Genomic DNA, 19,774 nt, shown 5'->3' on the forward strand with positions numbered 1-19,774 from the left:
AGTGGATCGGAAACTGAACTGGATATTCCATAGCAAATTGTTATTTAGCTCGATATAGATCACTGGTACAACAATCAGTTGTCACCGTCACCAGTTATTTCAAAGTATGATTGCATTATGATAGAGGGCTAAGGCTATTCTAATTGTACTGTTTCAAGGTACAGGATATTACAGGATAAAATATAATATTTTAACGAGTGTCAAATTGTTTTCGTAATAAAGCGTATACTTACGTTACGTTACAAAATGAAAACTGGAAGTAAAACTAAAATTATGGGCAATGGAATGTGTTGGCTACGACCGTGGAATTTAGATTACGTGATGTTGTTGATTATGCTTTCTGCAGTACTCTGTACACGTAAAATTCGCGTTAATTTTACATACTAGTACGTACAAAAAGTTTCCAACTTTTGCGCATTATAATCTTACGGTAATAGAAGAAAGTGAAGAAAACGTAATTAACCCATCAACCCAATTTCCATGAAACCTAAAACCAGATCATTTTCAGATATCCAGTTTACCATGTTATGCTCCAAAGTTTTTACCCAGAAGCATTCACACTTCCTCCAGGAAATTTCCGAGTCCACGAAGGCGATTAAAAGGTCTCGTTTCCATGACTAACCGCGGCGAGATAAATCACGGTCCGTCGAACGAATTGATGGAATTTGTTCGGTAGGGTTGTTGAGGATCTATGTAAGAAGAGAGGAGGCCAGTACGAGCCCGCATTCCTGCGAAATGCCAATTTCGCGTCGAATTAGATAACATTGTGCGGCGTTTATTTTAGATTCGTCGCGTTCGCGACTCCTCCGACGGACTCCTTGGCAAGAGCCTCGAACGAGTCTCCTGTGACGTTTCATTTCAAACAATTAAACAAACGAAACACAAACATTAACAAACATTAAACAAACATCAAAACAATTTCATTCTACTCTCGGAACACGTTTCGATTAATCTTCTTGTTGAAAGGAGTCAGTCTGATTATTCTGTATTCTTAAAGCCGCTTCTCACAGTATCATGAAACGTTTGCTAGCTAAAGTGTGTCATTTTCGCAATAGTCTAGTGTGTAATCGACCGTAAACAATAGTCTTCTCGCGTTGGAATAGTTGAATCATTCTATTATGTTACGAGCTTCATTCTGGTATTTTAATGAACGAAGGCACGATGGATTTTATTATATCACTTTTGAATCATGTTGAGATTTTAGTTGTTTCGAGTCCTGAAGCTATGGAGGGAATGTAGGAGAGGAACTAGGTTTCTTATCGAAAACTGATTCATTGGTATTTGATAAAACATAAATCATCGTTTGTCCTCCTCGTTTCTCTTCCATTTAAGAAACCCGGTAATATTTTCTTTAAAATGCAAGAGGAGTTTCGAAGAGAAAATAATATCTAATTTCTTAGTTATAAATCTAGAAATTAATTTCTTACTTTTACAATGTTAAAAAGAATTGTTCGTATCAAATTTTATAAGGTCCACAAATTCGTATTATTTAAGAATATCTACCTTCCATGGCTTCTTTTTAAATTGAGGGTGTAAATCAAGGAGAATTGATTTAAATGACACAGTGAAGAATGTGTATGGTCAGAAAAAGGTGTAGCTGCAAAGTGTGACGCATTAGAGAAAAGGTTCCACTTTCGAGGGCAATCGGGAGCATGACGACGCGTTCGCGGCGATGATTTTCATAAATCATCGAGTTGCTCCTCTCGTCTCTCTCTCTCTCTTTCTCTCTCTCTCTCCTCTCTCTCTCTCTATCGAAACGGACAGCGAAGCATAACGAGCCCCGGTTCTCGAGAGTGTGACTGGTTCCTCCTGTGTGTGGTTTGTTGTGATGGAATGCCGTGCCTCGAACCTGTTCCGAATACCAGACGTAGTTGCATCTGCCTGCGGATGATGGCGCATTCTGTGACTTTCTCGATGACCAAAAATACGTTTGCCCGGTCGGTTCTGCTACTTATCGGCGTGGTCAATGATTTCAATGATATCAGAGGGTAAATTCGAGCAACTTGATTTCTCGGTGATCTTATCTTTGTACATTTAGATAGATTTACTATCATACTTGTCAATTTTTAAATGAACTGTGGATCCGAATCTTTTTATTTTGAATACAAAGAAGCTCAAGCAATATACCAATGTAGAGAATAGAGATTCTGATAGTTTTTGGGTTTTTGAGAATTCTACAAAGAGAGATAATTTTTTTTAAAATAAGTATTATCTCAATTTTATTTTTTACTAGAAAATGGAGAGCACCGTTTCGATCGATATTTAGATATTAATTTTCACTACGTGTAGTTAGCAGGTTTCTTTTTAATTCAGCACATTCCATAAAATGTGAATTGTGCTCGTCTAGCAAGAATATCAAATAGATATATATATATTTCAATTAAATTCAGATTTTTGAAGCACGAGGAAGAAATATAGCAAGCGTGTTCGAAATGTATTGAAGTATTCGACGAATTCACACCCACGAAACCGCGATTCGCTGGTGTACGGACGTCTGATAACCATACGCGATTACCTGGTTGCGTTGCTATTAAAATGCCTAGCATTCCTCCTCAATGCCTCACGATTCCTCGAGGATAACTTGCCACCTTGATCTTGCTTAGGTATCACACGACTAACAATAATACAGAGTTCCATAGCTTGCCCAAATCGATAGGCTTCAAGGTTGTTGACCTATTCTCACTAATTTTTTAATTTATTCTCTAGATTCGAATTCACTGATTCGAATGCGTGAAATATATTTGAAAATAATTAGATTCGTGTCATTTTACCATCTTCGAATACTAATTCTTGAAGCATAGATAGATACAATTACAACAGAATATATTATATTGTAATAATATTCAAGGTCGCCTATACCATTATTGAAATTATAGATTTCTTTTATGGTAACAATGTTGATATTCACAGAGCATGTAATTATTATTTTAAAAATGTGTTGAAAGTGCAGATACGTATGTATTATTGTCCAAAAGTGAATTAAAGAAGGGCATCGAAGGTACCTTCGAGACGACTGACAGTATTCGAATTCGAGTACTTTACAGAACTAATGGAAGGAATCCAAGGATCTTTATCAGGAGAAATTTTTTCGCCAACGTGACGGCGTTAGACGTAGTGTACACGTGTACTGGACGCACATGTGCATCGATCGCTTACCTGCTACGGAAAAAAAGGGGAAAGAGGAAGAAGAAAGAGGAAAGAAGCGAGTTAGTTGGTAAGAGGTGCCTGTATCCCTTAACACTCACACTGTTGTAGCCAAATAGCGATGGCTTTCAATCACACACCTTCAAATTAATCCTAAAACAAGCATTGGATAATACTCAAATCAGGAAGTGTTAAACCGTCCATTCTTCTATATGGTAAAATATCTGTATTAATTTCCACGCTATATTTAACATAAAAATTAACTACTTTTTTAATAGGGTTTTCAAAAACCCCTCTTCGAAGTTTCCGAAGATAATCTTACCTTAGGACTAATATTAGAACAACACTAATATCGGGATTCTATAAGCTCTAGAAAGTTTCAAAAGATACTAATCTATATATCTATATCTGTATCTATATCTACATATATATACTACATCAGAAGAAACTTGTTCAAGAATGATTGATAAAACGGAGCCATCGCTAGATCCAAGCGTGCAGACCGTGTGCATGTGTAAAAGGCAAGCTTTACCAGCTGTGGAGGGGGCAGACGACGGGACGAGGCGGATGAATGAATGAATCTTAAGACAGTCGTGTTAAGAGGGGCATTCACGAATCCACGTATCTCTGACTCTGTCTATCTTTCCAGAAAACTCGTATCCAATGTCCCCAGTCGTTCCATATCCTTTAACGTGCTAGTTTTAACAATCGGGTGATCCTCCAGCCTGGGTCATACTTATAAGAGCCAATGGTCCTGATTTCTGGCCGACGACCAGTCGAATTCGTCGATAGATCGCGTCACGCCGCTTTCTTCGAGTTCTCCTCGAGGCTACCAGGACATCATGGAAGCCACTTTCTTCGGTGAGAAGAAGATCCTCCCATGGAAAGGATATTCCACGTATTCTATACTCTGAAACCGATTTCGTAAAAAAAGAAAAAAGAACAAGGAGAAGATTGTAAAAAGTGGCTTGAAATCTGTGCAATTTTTATAACTTGATGGGAACCAGTCGGTGGTTCACGATATTCTGCGCTTCTTCAAGCTCTATGGACCGTTTATGAGAGAATAAGAGAGGAGGAATCCATTGATTTATGATTAATCTTGTTGGTATTCATGGTGGTTGCAAGTTGGGTTCATGACACCTGAAGATTTTTCGAAGCATGGAGATCTCGCCGAGGAGAAGGTGTTTCTGGCAGCCGTGGCTCACTACGGAGAACTTTCAAACGGTATACAAACCCGGAGGTACGTGAGGAAACGTTCTGGATCGTTTATGGGATGTCCTTTCCCTGAACCTCTTCATTTAGGTTCGCTAAATAATTTTTATACGTATGTGAATACACGCTGTTAAAAGGATCTGAGGCTTCAGAGAAGTGGTACTCTCCCATGGTACTCAACGTCAAGTGTAAAAAAAGAAGTGAAAGAGTGTAATTAGATGAATTCGAAAGTGATCTATCTCTGATAAATTGTATTTTATATGCATCTGTAATGAATTCAACTTTTTATTTGAAATTAACTAGCTTCCATTAACATTTCAGAACTCTGGCCTCTGGTTTCTTCCGTAAATTAAACTTGTAAACTGGTCTCTTCTGTTCAATTCGACGAAAGTATGGCAGAAGCCAGCAGCCAGATAGTTAATTGAACGGAACGATCTCGGCTTCGATCCACGCGTTCGGTCCATTCATCTTTTCCCTGGCCGCTAGCTCATCCTTTGCCTTTAAACCAGTTTGACCGTCTTCCTGACGATCCTCTCACGGCTATTAGGCACTTCCTGCCCCATCCTGGGAACCAGTCTCGTTTCTCTGCTCACCCTTCGCGCTCTCCTCTTCCACCTCTCTCTTTTATTCTCTTCGCACTCCTCCTTGTGTTTCTCGATCGTTCGAGGGGTTGTTAGATCGATTTCCGATTTTAGATATCACAGGAAACGGAAATAGGTGATCTGTGATGTTTTATAAATAAATTATGTGCGATGCCGGAGGCTCAAAGACAGATTTACTTGATCTCTTCATTTTTTAATGATCGTAAGATCGTTTCGAGAATTATAAGAATGAATATAGTGTAGGAATTGCAGGATGAATGAAGGATGGCTTGAAACCCGGACCATTCGCTGCTTCTCCGAGCTATCAATCATGATTTATAGTTGTACGTGCAAGAAAAAGTCGGGGATAGATGTTTGGTTGCATAGCTACATGCAGTTTAGGAATCAGTATAGTTTAGACTATATGTCTATAAATTTTATCTATAGGAAGAGGAAATGAAGATTATTTAAAATATTAAACAACCTCGTTATTGCATTTATTTACAGAGACTCCTCTAAAATATAAAGAAACTCCTTTAACATCCTGACAATTACCGTTGTTTCTAATCTCCAAGAGTCCTCTATACTTTTATGTCCATTTAAAAACCTCCCTTTTAGAGTAAAAGTAAATCCCTTTTTAAAGAACCTCGAACAACCAACCAGAATAGTTACAACATAAAAATAACAACTATTTCACAAACTAGCAAGCCTAAAAATTTATAAACTTATAAAAAGTTTCATTTAGAAAAATAGAATTCTCAATCTGAATAATATGTTAAAAGCACAGAATTCAAAATATCTGAAGATTTGTATCTATTGTGCAGAAGAGAGGCCGAAGACGACGAATCTCCACCGGAAGCCGAGTAGCGCGTGGCGCAAGGAGCGTAGGAGGGATCCTATCCAAAGTGAAGCTCTGGACATGTCCGCAGCCAGGGTCCATCATCATCATCATCACAGCAGGCCCAGCGTGATTGTTCCTACCACACCGCAACCTGGTAAGCTTCTGCTTGCGAGTTCCTGGTGTTCTACGCGAATTCGTTAGGCGAGTGGCTGGCTGCCGTTGTTCTTGGCCTCGCGGGGGGCAACCAAGAACAGGCTATTGTCTGACGCATGGGGTGACTGCGTGCTTTGACAATGTGGCGTGATGCACGTCGCGCAGATGCTTGGCTTGAATAGAGGAATAGACGATTCACGTTAGCTACAAGCTGGAATTCCTCTGAGAAGTACTCTGAAAGAAAAAAAACCAGCTAAAGTTTTGAATTTTTTAAAATAAAATTGAGTTAGCATGGATTGAGAATTAGTTTGGCTAGATTTGAGAGTCAAAATGGGGTGACAATTCCAAACTGAACATTTTAATTTCATTTTGTTATTTGTCATTAATAAGCTTAGTAGAATTGCTTTTAATAACCGTCAGTATTAATTATCTGTGATATTAAAAGTTCCTTCGCTACGTCAAACATTTTTGGGGTATGTTCCATGTCATATTTTATGTTGGATGAAATAGTAAATATGTACTGTTTACCAGGAACAACTATCGAGGACACGGCAGTGACGCCCACCCCATCACTGACGCCGTCGGCGGCAGCAGGAGGCCAAAGAACCGGGGTCAGAACTGTGGGTGGTGTGAGTGACCCTGCAATAGACGAGCATTTCAAGCGATCTTTAGGCCTAGAAGAGTACGCTGCAGTTTTTAACGCCACCACTACTGACAAAGAAGCAGGCCTCAGTGGTACGTTATTTAAAAAAAAGAATTTCTTTCGCAACGAATTCATTGTCTTATTTTATAAAAGGCAGGAAGAGTTAAACAAGGAATTTATAAAAATTTAAAAAAACTTTTTTAGTGGATGATCACTTTGCAAAGGCTCTTGGGGAAACCTGGACAAGGCTGCAGGCAACCAGCAGAAGCAAGGACTCGACCTAACTGCCGGACAGTTAACCAAAAGTCTTCACCATCATCGTTGCGTTGTTGCTGTTGCTTCTGTTTTCTTCATTGTGACATCCAGTGTGGTTCCATTACCTGTTTAATTAACCCATAAATTAACGTGAAATCGCTGTTAATATCCGTAGAAGAAACAGTGGGAGCAACCAATGAACTCTGTATTAATATTATTATAATATTATTATTATTACTATTATTATTGTTTGGTTCGCGTGGGAAGCAGAACGAAAGAGTACCTAAGTGTCCTTGAAATGTCATAGATGCTCTTGGGTGCAATCGACGGCGTACCGCGATTTTTCTAACTTCTTGGGACAATTGTACTCGAGATACTGTATATATAGACGCGTATTCTTTTAATCATGCCATCATCGCGGCCTCAGAGGCCTCAAGTTATTTATTATACGATGTTCCATACTGCCTCGCTAAATACTAGATCCGTTCATTCCTTTTGACTTCTTTTTGCTGCAGTAAGAATTTGAAGAAAAGAAGACTTTTAAGAAAATTAACGAAGATTAACCTTCTACAGTTCTAATTACATTCTGTGTGTAATTGTGCCGAATTTCTGATACCTTAGTCTTCCGTTATAAATATACGTTTTTCGTAATGTCCACCAATAGTATAAACGGCACGAAGAGGAATTGTATTTTCCTCTAAAATTAAAAAGATGATACTGAAAAAGAATAAAACGTCGAATTCGGTTCGATGTAGGACCGTATGGAATTAGAACTACTGCAGCTGTTGGAAGAGAAAGTATAATGAACGGTGCGACTTGTACGTAATTAATTATTCGCCTAAACGTATTACGTGTACATATATATGTACTTAGTATATATGTATGTATGTTACATATATTTCGCAATACATATATATATATATAAGTAATGCGTATGTTGTAATTATAGAAAACCGAGAGTCTTTATAAAGAACGTAGAGGATAAGCACGAAGCCGTATAAATTGAACCGGTTGTTGCACAAACTTGTAACACGTGTTCACCTCGTGTAACTATATATATAATTATATATATATATATATACACATTGTATCAAAGAGAAGAGAAAAAAGAAAACGAAAGAGGATACATAAGAAGTCGACTGATGATATTTTTAATACCAATCTTGCTGCCGAAAACACGTATCCTTCCTACTCCAGTAGATCCCTAGTGGTCGATGGTGAAGATTGCTAAGAAGAGTAGTACTGATTTCAAATGGTGCTAGGAGGTTTATCATAAACCCCAGCACGCACAGAAGTCAGTACCTCTGTCTTCTTATTGTCTTCAGATCCTCTTCTCTGCCGATTTTCAGCGCTGTCATTTAAAACTCGATTGCTACAGCCCATTCTTCTTATTGCAGCTCCAGAAATTTTTCTTTAGTATAAAATTGAACTGAATATTAAGATTCAAATTGAAATATGGAAAATACTATCTGAAGATCCTCGGAGTCGCGCACTTCCTCCAAATATCAAAATTTATGAAAACTTCGTACCCCCTTCTGACAATGGAAGACTAATTCGTAGCAAAGAAAAGATCACTTCCCAGGGAAAAGATTCACATAAACGCGTTCCTGCTCCAGTTCCAGCCATCCAGCCTCCATGCATACAATAATTTAACCAAGTAAAAATCACTTTTATCCAAATCATTAAATACCATCGATCCACAATTCCACTTCACAACGTATTTCTTTCAGCTTCTGCTCTTTTAGCTTCAGTCAAAATTCCTGCCCTTTGAGAGAAGCAGTTTCCTAGTTGAAAACAGAAAAAATGATGCAAGTCGAAGTTTGGTGACACTTTTTTCGGAACGAAACCACGAAGGATGATGGGCCGGGAAGAAGCGACGCTTTACGTGTCGTAGGTGGGCCCAGACCTAACCCAGACTGTCCCAAGAGCGCTCGGATGGCTTCCTATATGCAGGCAGCCTGTTCACTTGCCGTAAAGCAAAATGGTAACTTAATATTAGACTTGAATATAAGTACGGTAATCCCACACCAGAGTCCAAAGTAAGCCTACACCTAGCCGGCCGACCATCCCTGGACCTCGGTTCCCCCTTACGAACGCCCTCGAGCGTAATAATACGACGGGATACTAGATATCGGTGCTCTCTGTGCTTCTAGGTGCAAATTGCGACCACCTATGCACGCTTTGCCGTCCCTGTTTCTCCGTTTCCAACCTGTACTCGCGTCTCTCTTCCTGTCAGCGAGCTCCTTACTGCCTGTCGTCCAAGAAGATGACTCTCTTCAACCGACTACGCTGAATTATAACGTCTATTCAACTAAATCTTCGGTACAAGGAAGTTCTTCAATTTAGCATATATATTCTATCGAAGATTAGTATGTCAAAATTGGAATTAGTGTGCCACGATGAAGAAATGGGAGCATACTGAAGATTCTTTCAAACCTAAGTGGGAATTCTTTCACTTTATGATGCATCAATGAGAAGAAAGATATCTTCCTAATCTCATATCTTCGGAATAACTCGGAAGGAGAGCGAGGGCTTTCCCAAAGAAATTACGCTTTTTAGTCGTTCTATTAACAACATATAATATTCGTGACACGGAATTGCAGAAACTCGATCTGGTTTTCCAGCGTTTTTTCAAAGTAACGCCGCCATGAGCGCTCCCCGAAGTACGACGACCTTCGCTCTGCGAGGAACTAGGATAAACCAGTGGTCTGCGTTTCTCTTTGGACATATAGAGTAAGTTAATCCGGCTGCGTATCATGTTTGCAGTCCCTTTAAACGATACTGATACGCCTTAGTCGCGAAAGTCGCATATTCCGGGCTCCAGACAGTTTCTTCATCTCTCCACTTAGGAATTCTGATCGGACAAGTTCTTCTCGATATATTCAAAATGTTAAAAGAAGTTCAATGAATGGACAATTGAAGAATTTATGAGTTTTAAACACTATAATACAACGTACTAGGTTTTATAAAGGTAATTATATGTTTTTACTATTGGTTCATAACACGACAGATGCTCAGGGCGGTTTTTGATGATTCCCAAGAATTTTCCAGGACAAGATGGTTACCCAACGACATTAGGGAACATGGTTTTCGACAATTTCGAATTAGTCAGCCTCTAGGGGTGAAACGCAGCTGGAAATAGGCCAATAGACCGCGAGCAGATGCTCGACGAAGCTATTTCCCCGTGCACGCAGGTGTTTCTACGACTGTCTACGAACTTCTACCCTCCCATTGGACACAAATGCATCCCCTAGCGCTGACTTAGTGATTCTACCCTTGCTAGATGCTATAATTTCTCTCGTACATCATTCAGAAGGGGAGGTCGCTAGATTAGTATCGAATTGGACACATTCTAGAATGTTTGTTGCGTCTATTTCACCACTTTCATGAAATTAGACTTTATTTTGATAAAACGATCGATTTTACGTGGATTCTCAATATATAATATTAGATATTAGAAGAGAATATATTTTCGTTAAAAGATTGATCATGTTTTGAAAAGTTTATGACTATAAAAATCCAAAGTTTTTGCTGGGATAGATGACAAAGGATAATGTATATATATATATATATATATATATATATATATATATATATATATATATATATTTCTGAAAGAATACGTTCTGTTTTAGAAAAGAAGAGCGAATCGGGTTCACGAGGAGGATTCTTTGACGGTGGACCAACAGCCACCCCATACAGATGGTCTCCCCCGTAAATAGTAGCTCTACCATCGCGTTCCAACCGAGATATCGATCCAAGTTCCTATCTCACCCTCGATCGAATTGCGTTCCAAAAATTTCTTTCATACCATTCCGTCTTCTAATCACTATTCTTCGGAATTATTAACATAATATAGCCGTAATCTAACTTCCTTCGCGACAAGTGAGCACGTCGTACAATTTCATTTGCTCTTTTAGAGATCGATAGTAGATCGACTAGCTTTTCTATTCGGTTCGTGGCATATTACTGTTTGTTTATTTTAAGTCCCAGGCGTATCTTGTTTCGGAACCAGACCCAACTGACCGCAGCCTGGCATCGTTTTCTCGTTTTATTCTCTTGCGTTACACGTCGACCTGGTATCGGTGGCGTGAATTAAGCGAGAAAAATCGACGCCGTGAGGCGGATGAGCGCAGCTTCCAGAACGATCGGCCCGATTTTTTGGAATTAACCAAACGATCAAGATCCCCAAATTGTCTGGTCTATCGGAGCTATCTGTTTTCGTATGAATCCAACTTTTAAGAAATTTATGGACAAAATCTTGGAAGTTTCGTGCTTTCTCTAAACTAATATTTTAAGCTGCACTTGCGAAAACCGTTTTGTGTACTAAAAAAGGAAGGTATTTGGAATGGTAGCTTTGACTGAAAAGGACCACTTTTTTTTAAAGTAAGAATGGAAGGATTCCTATGGATATAGCAACAGGTAGAGTTAAAAATAATTAATCGATAAATAATTGGAATCAATAGGATAGAGTTGACGATCAACGGTTTTACAGGAACGTGACGATAATAGAATTTTAGATGCGTCTCGATGCCTCACGTTGCTAGCCTCGCATCGAAATCCCCGAGCCACCCTCAACGCGAAAAAACGGTACAGTTGCATGCTCAGATTATAGTATACCCTCCTATAGAAATATGTGACAGAATACTTGACGTAAAAAGAATTAAACACTTTTCGTAACATAAATTAAAGTTGAATGAAAGAAGGAGAGATTCATTTGGAAGAAGTATGTAATTGCAATCCTACCTAATACAATTTCATTTTTAAACAGTTCTAAAATTTGGAAATTTTGTTTACATTAAAAAAAAGGTAAGAGGTTTTCATGAAAAGAAATACAAAGGAATTGTCAAAAAGTCACTTTTTCATTATCATTGACCAAACGGATCAATGATACGGTCAGAAAATCTCCATAGCATAGTTCATATAACAATCCACAAATTTTAACAACTCTGAAATTCTTTTACCTGTCATTAAAGTTGATCATATCCTACAGGATGCTCTTACTCTCAAACGCCGTAGAAGAGAAGTGGAAGACAACTCATCGGTCCTCTATCATAGCCAGTCACCACTGTAAACACCAGCACATGCACTGAGGAGGTATATACAGTCCTCCGAATATTGATATCAGTCCTCAAAATCGAATGACGAACGCGGGATCACCGGCGATCGCGCACTGTAGCTTGTACGTGTCGACGCCGACGCATTCGACGAAAACCATCACTAAAACCCCCGTGACGTGTGGAACTGCTATAGATCCTGGAAATGATCGAAAGGAGAAGCAACGGGCGTAAAATTGACAAATGGAAATAAACATGGAAAACGAGGAAGACACGCGAGAATGTCGACGAGGAGAGCCACGAAGGTTCACAACGAGCATGGGACTCTGGACACGACTGATCGAGTGACCGAGGGGGTAGCATTGTAAGAATACCCCTCCTCGTGTGCTTGTATAGAATTACGTGTGTTGATCGCACATACAGCCTGATACAGCTCTCTCCGTCCCCTTGGTTCGCGGCAAAAGGGAGCACGAAGGGAGAAGAGTGGCTCTCCGTTCTCCCTTCCCCTCCGTTGCCTCTCCTACAGCCTTTCACCGTGTGTATACCCACCCCTGCGTACCCCTGTCCCCCGGCCCCCTTCGAGGCGTCCTCTCTCGCGTGCGTGAATCATGCATATCGATTTTCTTTCGTTAGTACGTCGTTCGGTAGTCGTTGCCCGGCTGTGTACGCCTCTGACGATGCGTTTCCCCTCTTCTTTCGCGCGGAGAGAGCCCGGGGGCCGACCGCTGCTCTGGAACCCCTTCTGAAAATGCGCTAGACGCACCACCGCCAATTCTTTTCGCCACAATGGATAGAGGAGGTTCGTTTTCAGCGGCCTGGTGGCTGAACCCATGATCTGGATTGGATTGGAGGTTCCGGGTTCGGGAGGTTGGGGAGGATGGCGTTCTTAAGGGGATAAGAGGTTCCTCCAACCCTCTACTAGAGTAATCTGCATCAAAAGTAGAAGGAACGTCCTTGACAATTGAAAATTCTCAAAATTGTGCAAATGGTAAAGTGTATTAGTAGTAGTAGTAGAAGTATTAGTTAGAGGTTAATCCAACTTTATTTTTAGACGTTTAAGACGATCGTCATTAGGAGAACTATTAAGAGAAATTCAAGGAAGGAAGTTGATGATGAAGAGGCTGATGAATGAAGAGAAATTTGTAAGGACTAAAATGGTCCGGTCTGGTCCGGCCCCCACCCCTTCTTCGGAAGCTGAAAGCCCTCAGAGAGACCCCCTCTTTCCGCTCGGGCAAAATGTCCCCGTATGAGGCGAACAACGATGTGAACGATGAGACGATGCTCTTGTACCCGGCCCCCTCTTTTTTTCCTAATATACTTCCCCTAGTCTCGCAGCAGCAGGCCTTCGATAATAAAGTTTCTTTGTTTTTGCTCACTCTTTTCTCTCTTCTTGTCGCGAGTGCCCCTCCCCCCTATTACTAATGGCTACGGTTAATTGATTCGTAGTAATTAACTAGTTTCTTTGTCGCGGCTTTTGAAATACGAGCCCAGTTAATCTCTTCGATCTTCCAGCATAGCTGGCAGAATTAATAATCCATATTTGGTTATGAAAACTTGGAAACTTTCGACTTTGCGTAAGAGTTATCATACGACAAATCTCACTCTATTCTTGCAATTCTTTTTCATGTTTACCCTTGTTCTTGGAAAAATATTAATTTTGTTTTAATCTAATTTGAAAAATTATATATGTTTTAGAGAAAAAATATATTTTTATTTTTAGGTGGAAAAAAGATTGAGGCTTACTGAATCTTTCTGAGAATGTAGTAGATATGAACCCCCATAATTTTTCTACAGAGAGAAAAGGTAGGAATGTGAGAAGAGAATAAATAGTTTCGATTTATAAACAATTCCTTTAATAATAAGTAAACGATGACAGATATGGCGCTTCAACACGATAGAAATAACGTTCATGTATATATACAATTGTACGACATTTACAACAATTTTACACTATCGTTAAGAATAATTACATTCGTTAACGACAGGGGAATTAAATTAAGATTTTACAAACTTATAGCTGTCCGAAGAAATTCTTCAAAGAGATTCGAATAAATAGAAACTTGGTTTTACTTGTTTTTGTCTTTGCTACGTGTAGGTTTGAAATGGCACGATACATTGAAGATCTTTCGGCGAATTAAGTATTGTATTTTCGCGACGGTTTGTACATTAAAGAATAACACCATCATGAAAAAATTGGTCTTCTCTAGTACACGTGTAAAAAGTGTTCTTTTATGAAGTACATTGCTAAAATGCAAATTGGAATGCATAATCTTCTTAAATACGCGTGTCTCTACGAGATATTCGAGAGATTTGTGAAACGTTCCGTAACCTACCAGCAAAACTCGATTAAAGTGCTCGAATTAATTCGTGTAAATAGTTTATTAGACTTATTTGGCCACTGGATTACTGCGCTTATTTTATTCGAATATACATATTAATAGAAATTGAGAGTATGATTTAGAAATTCTTTTTCTCTACAGAACTTTCAAATTGTTCCCAGTTTGAAAAATGACTACTTCCATCTTTCCTTCTCTTGTTTATTGCAATGAAATTGGCTGCTCGAGATAATAATGTACATAATCACTTTTCCCCTAACGAGTTTTTAGATAATCTTCCAGTTGAGCATCGATTAAGGAAATTCGTCCTTTGTATTTTACAATTCATCTATAGATAAAATTTATAGGCATGAGTATTGGTTCCCCTAACTCCCTCTATAAAATATTTACTCGACAATATGATTTCTCCTCTCATTCATTTTTGAGAAATCAACTCAAGAGCTGGTAAACAGTCATCCTCCATTTCACTATTCTGTTCAAAGTCTTTGGTGCAGATAGTATTCGATGAAGAGATTCATAGGCGTTCCTAACTCCAAAATACGCTGAATAGAATTATCAGATCTTATGTTTTCTGAAAGTTTCTTTGTTGTAACCTTGGTGAAACCGAGTAGAGTTTTCGGAAAATGTCCACCAAGTTGTTCTGAGGGAACAGAGTCTCTACAATTCCTTCTAGAAGTGCGTACAGAAGTCTTCTGTTGAGCACAGGTCGCTGAAATAACTCAAACACTCTCAGAAGGCCTCTCCTGGTTGTTTCACTACCAATGATATGTTTCAATTCATCCGAAAGACAGGATAGAAGTGCAACCTTGGCTGCTACCCTTGTCCTGTTCTTCGTTTCTGCATCCCTGGGTGGTTTCCTTTCAGCTTTAATTCCGTTTGGCCAGAAACTGTTCCTGTACAGTCGAATAATTAGTAAATAACGTTAATTAGTTAATTCCAACAAATTCCGACAAAATATAGGGTTACTTACTTAAATAATTTTAAGTAACCAGCTACCCTGGCTGGACTCGTTAATACGGAAACGTACTCGACTATTCTTCGATTTACTATGTCGCCAAACATAGTGCGAATGATCTGCCTAAGTAACGTTATTATTCGTCGTCTGAGCCATTGGTTTCTCACTTTTAAGTCGAAGATTTCATCCATCAATAGTAGCATTATTCGTAAGGGAATGTTGTCGTTGGTCTAAAATAAAATGAAATTAAAATGTGCTACATATTTAAATACCATGTGATCTAAAAAGCAAATAAGCACCTCCACATCCAGACTAGCACTAACTTTGGTGTTCTCATAGAAGGCATTGGGTTTCTTTGGATTGCCAAAAAATTTACTTATATTGTCCATAACTCCATCTACCGTATTTAGCATATTATCCGGCATAGTTTTCACTGCCTGAGTTACTGTTTTCATTGACGTTTTCAATGGATTCATCAGAGTATCTATCTGTATTAAATCGAGGATTAAATACCTTGTATAATCCTCTTACAATCTTACTCGTATATACAGAGTGTACCAGACAAACAGAACACTTTAAATAATATATCATGTATTTAATTACTATTATCATTTAATACAAAATTCTTATATTTTTTTCTATTTTCAATTGATTTAAAGACACCGCTTGTTCCAGTTGACTAAAACACCCTGTATAATAATTATAATTACCGTTTTAGATATCTGTCCACCGGTAACACCTTTATCGTAATCCCCCTGCTCCAAAAAGTTCAGTAACAAATTCTGTAGACCCATATGTCCTTCGACGACAGCTGGTTTCGTTAATTGATGCAACCAGGCGTTCAACATCAACATTCTTCTTTCCAAAACGGTTCTTTCCATATTATGAAAAGCCTTCTTCGCTGGAAAAGGAATTTTCGCCAAATCGTAGTACTTTTCTTTAATCTTTTGATGAAGATTGTAAAAATCAGAGTATCTCCTATAAATGTGCCACTTCTCTTGATAACCTGAATCGTAATTCTTGGTCACGGCTACTGCGTAGATACCATAAGTTTTTCCACGATCATTAACTATTCCAGTCTCGATAATCTTGGCCGTAATTTCGAATTTTCCCTGTTGCAACTTCTTAATGGCATTCTGATCATAAGTGTTCTCATCTAATTTGACAAATTGTTCTGAATTCGATTCCAGATAGAAAGAGACATCTTTACCCTCGCTAATATGGTCCGTATCAATACTAATCGCCTTCCTCATACTCTTCATGGTTCTAATGTTGATCGAAGAATCTGATTCAACCGGTTTGTCCTCATTTGGCTCCACGATACTGGCCAAACTCGTCGAAGAGTTAGATTTCGATTTACTATCTTTTAATTCAGCTGGTTTAGTATCCTCGGTTTTGTATATTTCAGACATCTCATCCAAAGTCTCCAGTTCATTATTCGTACTCGACAAACTGATACTGTCCAAAGATTTTGTATCTTCTTCAGATGTTGGATCTTTCAAAAGATCCAATTCCGCGAGAAGTTTTACGTAAGCCTTGGATCTTTTAAAACCCGGCAGAAATCGATCCTCGTTTTGTAATTTTTCGTAGCAACAAGCTCTAAGATCGTCGAACCATATTTCTTTCACAGACTCAGTTTTTATTCTGGTTAACAAAGTCTTTACCAAGGCATCGTCCAGTTGTAACTTTGGAGATGCCTTGTCGCTGAGGTACTGCTGGTAGATTTTGATAGCTGCTTCCTTTAAATTTTCCAGATCTGTATTTTTACGCTTGGTACCTATGAGACTAGGAGTTGCTTGAGCCGCGTGCAACTTCTGCAATTCTATGTTGGATATCTGTTGCTCTGCCGATACCCTCCAGCCATAGATATTTAGATAAAAGAACAGGTACGATTCTGCATTTATGGAGGTCATGTAGTCGATGAAGTAACTCAACGCGATATTATTCTTCAATAGCTCATCTAGGGGTAAATTCACTAATTTCTGTCCAGGCATCAGTAGCCTGTTCCAATCGGGCTGAGTACCAATTAAGTCGGTCTCTGACTCTAGTCCCTCCTGCATCCCGATAATCCTGGTTTCCAAAATCTTCTTTACATAGAGTAAACTATTCAATTGTTGTTTCACCGACAGATCATCCTCTCCTCCAGAATCCTTAGAACGAAGATGAGCTATTTCTTTACAAACTATATTTTTCGTCGCCGTTAATTCATCTAAGCTATCCGTCACTCTGATCACCGTTAAAAACACATCGCTAGGTAAGCCACCTTCTTTAGCGCACTGAAAATACAAAATTATAAGCATAATTTGTTCCCTGCTGTTTAAAACAATCTTATAATATACTTACCAGCCATATACACGCCTGATTAATATAATCAGGATCGGAGAATAGATCCAACAATGGTTTAATAATCACATTCACTAATAACTCCCTTAAAATAAATCTTACAGTCAAACAATCGAAGTCTCCTTTTGGTAATACAAGATATAATAGAATTTCAGATATCTCTCCCAAAAATTCAAGTTCCTGAGTGCTATTAGTGCACACCAGGTCCCTGCAGATTAAATCGTTCTCCATTTGCACCTCCAGGTCAAAAAATATCTTTTCCAGCGATTCCTCTTCTTTCTCCTCGTTACTTTCGATTGGTTCCGTGAGGGAAGATAAATTGGGAATGTAGAATTTAGACTGGGAATACCAAGAGACGTCCGTTTCACTTTTATTTCGTCTATGCGTGGGTGTTTTCTTAGGTGTGCCACTGGAAGTGCTTGAACTGGCACTACCTTTCTGCAGTTTCTTGGCTCGAAGCTGTTTTATCCTCGCTCTTGCCTGTCGATAGAGCCTAACATGGGAAGCTGCATCATCCACGAGGCGCGTGGTTAAGTATGGTACCCAATCTACACCTTTCACCCTAATGAAAAGATGATTTTCTTAAAAGGGAATGAAGCAAAAAAGATTTATCGAATTGTATGCTTTATGTACCGATTTGCAATGTTGATTGCTATTTTCTGAGCAGTGTCCCGAACAGAATATATAAACTCCTCGTCGTCTGTAATAATGCTGTACCATGGTTCCACATAATCTCTGATAACGAAATCTAGTATTTCCTATATAGGGGGAAGTCGCAAATCGTATGTTACTCTTATTATACATATTATATATTATTATATACTATATAACATATTTCATGTTGGGGTACACAAAGGCAATAAAAGTTCTTAAATCGACTATGTACTTGCAGGGATTCGTCAATAATACGGCTCCCAGTGATTCTTCTATCTAAAGTAAAGGTCATCTTCTGTGTGGATAGATCTAAAATATACTGAAACAAAAAGAAATGTGTCTTTAAGCACCATGGTAATCAATCCAATCGTATTGTTTAATGCGTATTCACCTGCCGTAACTTTTCAGTCTTCTTGTTTAAGTCTTCCCTTTCAGACTTAACTGCATTGTCAAGGTTTGCACCATATGTTCTATATATACATGTGATTATTCTACAACAAAATTAAATGGATAGAAATATCAATGTTTTCAATATCAAGATCTTAAAAGCAAGTGAATCATACCCTAAAATTAAGGCTAGCAGACAAATAAACAGCTTCAGGATCATTCCAATTCCAATAATATATATGAGTAGAGCAGCCGCAACTCCAAGAAGTCCATATAGTGGAACGTTCATCTGCAAAAATTCGAAGCTGGTTAAATAGTCATTAGCAAAGAAGATGTAAGAATAAGATGGCAGTATCACAAGAAAGTTTAATAATAACTTCTGATTCAAGATAATCGAAAAAGAATATACATTACTGGAAATTTCCTATTCGATGGTCCTTATCAATGATCGGACGTGAAATATAGTTCTCTTCTCGCATTATCGCGAGATTGAGTTTTCATAAAGAATTTTTATGAATTCTTACTGGACACATTAAGTTTCACTCAAATGTCACTCTCCACTTTAACTTATCGAATCGACTTGATAGTGATACCATATTATAGTGTATCATTCAACAATTGTCACATTGACGTTTGCATCACAAATCGGAAGTCCACGTTTGAGTAAATAGACAGGAGAATAGATAGTGACAAGAGATTGTGGAGGATCTCCCAAAATGGAAATTTCATGGGACAGATATAATTTTGATAGAAATGTTGGAGCAGAATTAGTTGATGAACCAGTGCGTGCCCAGTAAAGAATTTGCGCACATCAAAACAGAAATAAACGTCGACGAAGCAATATGTTCCGTCTGCTACAGTAAAGTCGATCATTGCACACGCGCGGGCGCCATTCTTGGGCCCCTACCTTTGGATTGCCGGATAAACGGTCGTGTACATACAGCTACGCACATATTGCGGTCCTCGTACGATTCATCGCACGAAACTGGTCAGCTAACCAACAGTTTATTTACATCTTTGCAGGCGAACATTAATCCAGCAAATACGTCCGACGACATGTCTGGTTAATTCCGTATGTGGATGTTAGGGGCGCTTCCGCGCGCCAACTTTATACGTCCTACGTAATTACTTAATTCTTTATAATTTATAGTGACTCACGAAAATCTTAACTCGAGTAATAAGTTCATCAAATATCCTATCTAGTTAAGAGTGA

General features: G+C 38.7%; 2 protein-coding genes and 2 long non-coding RNA genes across 7 annotated transcripts; 3 read left to right on the forward strand and 1 right to left on the reverse strand.

The window, feature by feature from the left end:
* Positions 1-2,892: 2,892 nt before the first annotated feature.
* On the forward strand, positions 2,893-7,963 carry LOC138188265 (transcription cofactor vestigial-like protein 4). The gene is made up of 4 exons (XM_069129886.1): positions 2,893-4,384; positions 5,762-5,932; positions 6,463-6,666; positions 6,779-7,963. The coding sequence occupies exons 1-4, from the start codon at positions 4,303-4,305 to the stop codon at positions 6,856-6,858; spliced, it is 537 nt and encodes a 178-aa protein (XP_068985987.1). The 5' UTR covers positions 2,893-4,302; the 3' UTR covers positions 6,859-7,963.
* Positions 7,964-8,053: 90 nt separating this feature from the next.
* On the forward strand, positions 8,054-10,348 carry LOC138188266 (uncharacterized). The gene is made up of 3 exons (XR_011175443.1): positions 8,054-8,486; positions 8,560-8,813; positions 8,983-10,348. It is a non-coding gene; the product is annotated as an uncharacterized LOC138188266 (long non-coding RNA).
* Positions 10,349-10,449: 101 nt separating this feature from the next.
* Positions 10,450-13,261, forward strand: LOC138188437 (uncharacterized). 3 transcript variants are annotated; one of them, XR_011175500.1, is made up of 4 exons: positions 10,450-11,251; positions 11,325-11,419; positions 11,823-12,825; positions 12,938-13,261. It is a non-coding gene; the product is annotated as an uncharacterized LOC138188437 (long non-coding RNA). The 3 variants fall into 3 exon arrangements; XR_011175501.1 differs by having other exon boundaries at positions 11,823-12,250; positions 12,520-13,261; XR_011175499.1 differs by having other exon boundaries at positions 11,823-13,261.
* A 455-nt stretch (positions 13,262-13,716) lies between these two features.
* LOC138188433 (sorting nexin-13) lies at positions 13,717-19,648 on the reverse strand. 2 transcript variants are annotated; one of them, XM_069130191.1, is made up of 10 exons: positions 19,469-19,648; positions 18,738-18,850; positions 18,566-18,665; positions 18,407-18,493; positions 18,154-18,278; positions 17,521-18,082; positions 15,888-17,453; positions 15,477-15,665; positions 15,193-15,407; positions 13,717-15,115 (listed from the first exon to the last, which is right to left on the reverse strand). In XM_069130191.1, exons 2-10 carry the CDS (start codon positions 18,848-18,850, stop codon positions 14,785-14,787), a joined length of 3,288 nt encoding a protein of 1,095 aa, XP_068986292.1. In that variant the 5' UTR covers positions 19,469-19,648; the 3' UTR covers positions 13,717-14,784. The 2 variants fall into 2 exon arrangements, with proteins under 2 accessions (XP_068986292.1, XP_068986293.1); XM_069130192.1 differs by lacking the exon at positions 19,469-19,648 and adding an exon at positions 18,976-19,459.
* Between the last annotated feature and the right edge of the window lie 126 nt (positions 19,649-19,774).

The sequence above is a fragment of the Bombus flavifrons genome, chromosome 16, assembly GCF_040668555.2.
Source record: "Bombus flavifrons isolate JBK064 chromosome 16, iyBomFlav1_principal, whole genome shotgun sequence".
In the NCBI taxonomy this organism is placed as follows: Eukaryota; Metazoa; Arthropoda; class Insecta; order Hymenoptera; family Apidae; genus Bombus; species Bombus flavifrons.

Excerpts from the sequence above, each read along its gene's own strand:
- LOC138188265 (XM_069129886.1), top strand. The coding sequence starts at position 4,303 with ATGGAGATCTCGCCGAGGAGAAGGTGTTTCTGGCAGCCGTGGCTCACT. Across the intron at positions 4,385-5,761 it reads AACGGTATACAAACCCGGAG|AAGAGAGGCCGAAGACGACG; the intron begins GTACGTGAGGAA and ends TCTATTGTGCAG. Across the intron at positions 5,933-6,462 it reads TCCTACCACACCGCAACCTG|GAACAACTATCGAGGACACG; the intron begins GTAAGCTTCTGC and ends ACTGTTTACCAG.
- LOC138188433 (XM_069130191.1), bottom strand. The coding sequence starts at position 18,850 with ATGAACGTTCCACTATATGGACTTCTTGGAGTTGCGGCTGCTCTACTC. Across the intron at positions 18,279-18,406 it reads TTATTGACGAATCCCTGCAA|GAAATACTAGATTTCGTTAT; the intron begins GTACATAGTCGA and ends CCCCCTATATAG. Across the intron at positions 18,083-18,153 it reads GCAATCAACATTGCAAATCG|GGTGAAAGGTGTAGATTGGG; the intron begins GTACATAAAGCA and ends TCTTTTCATTAG.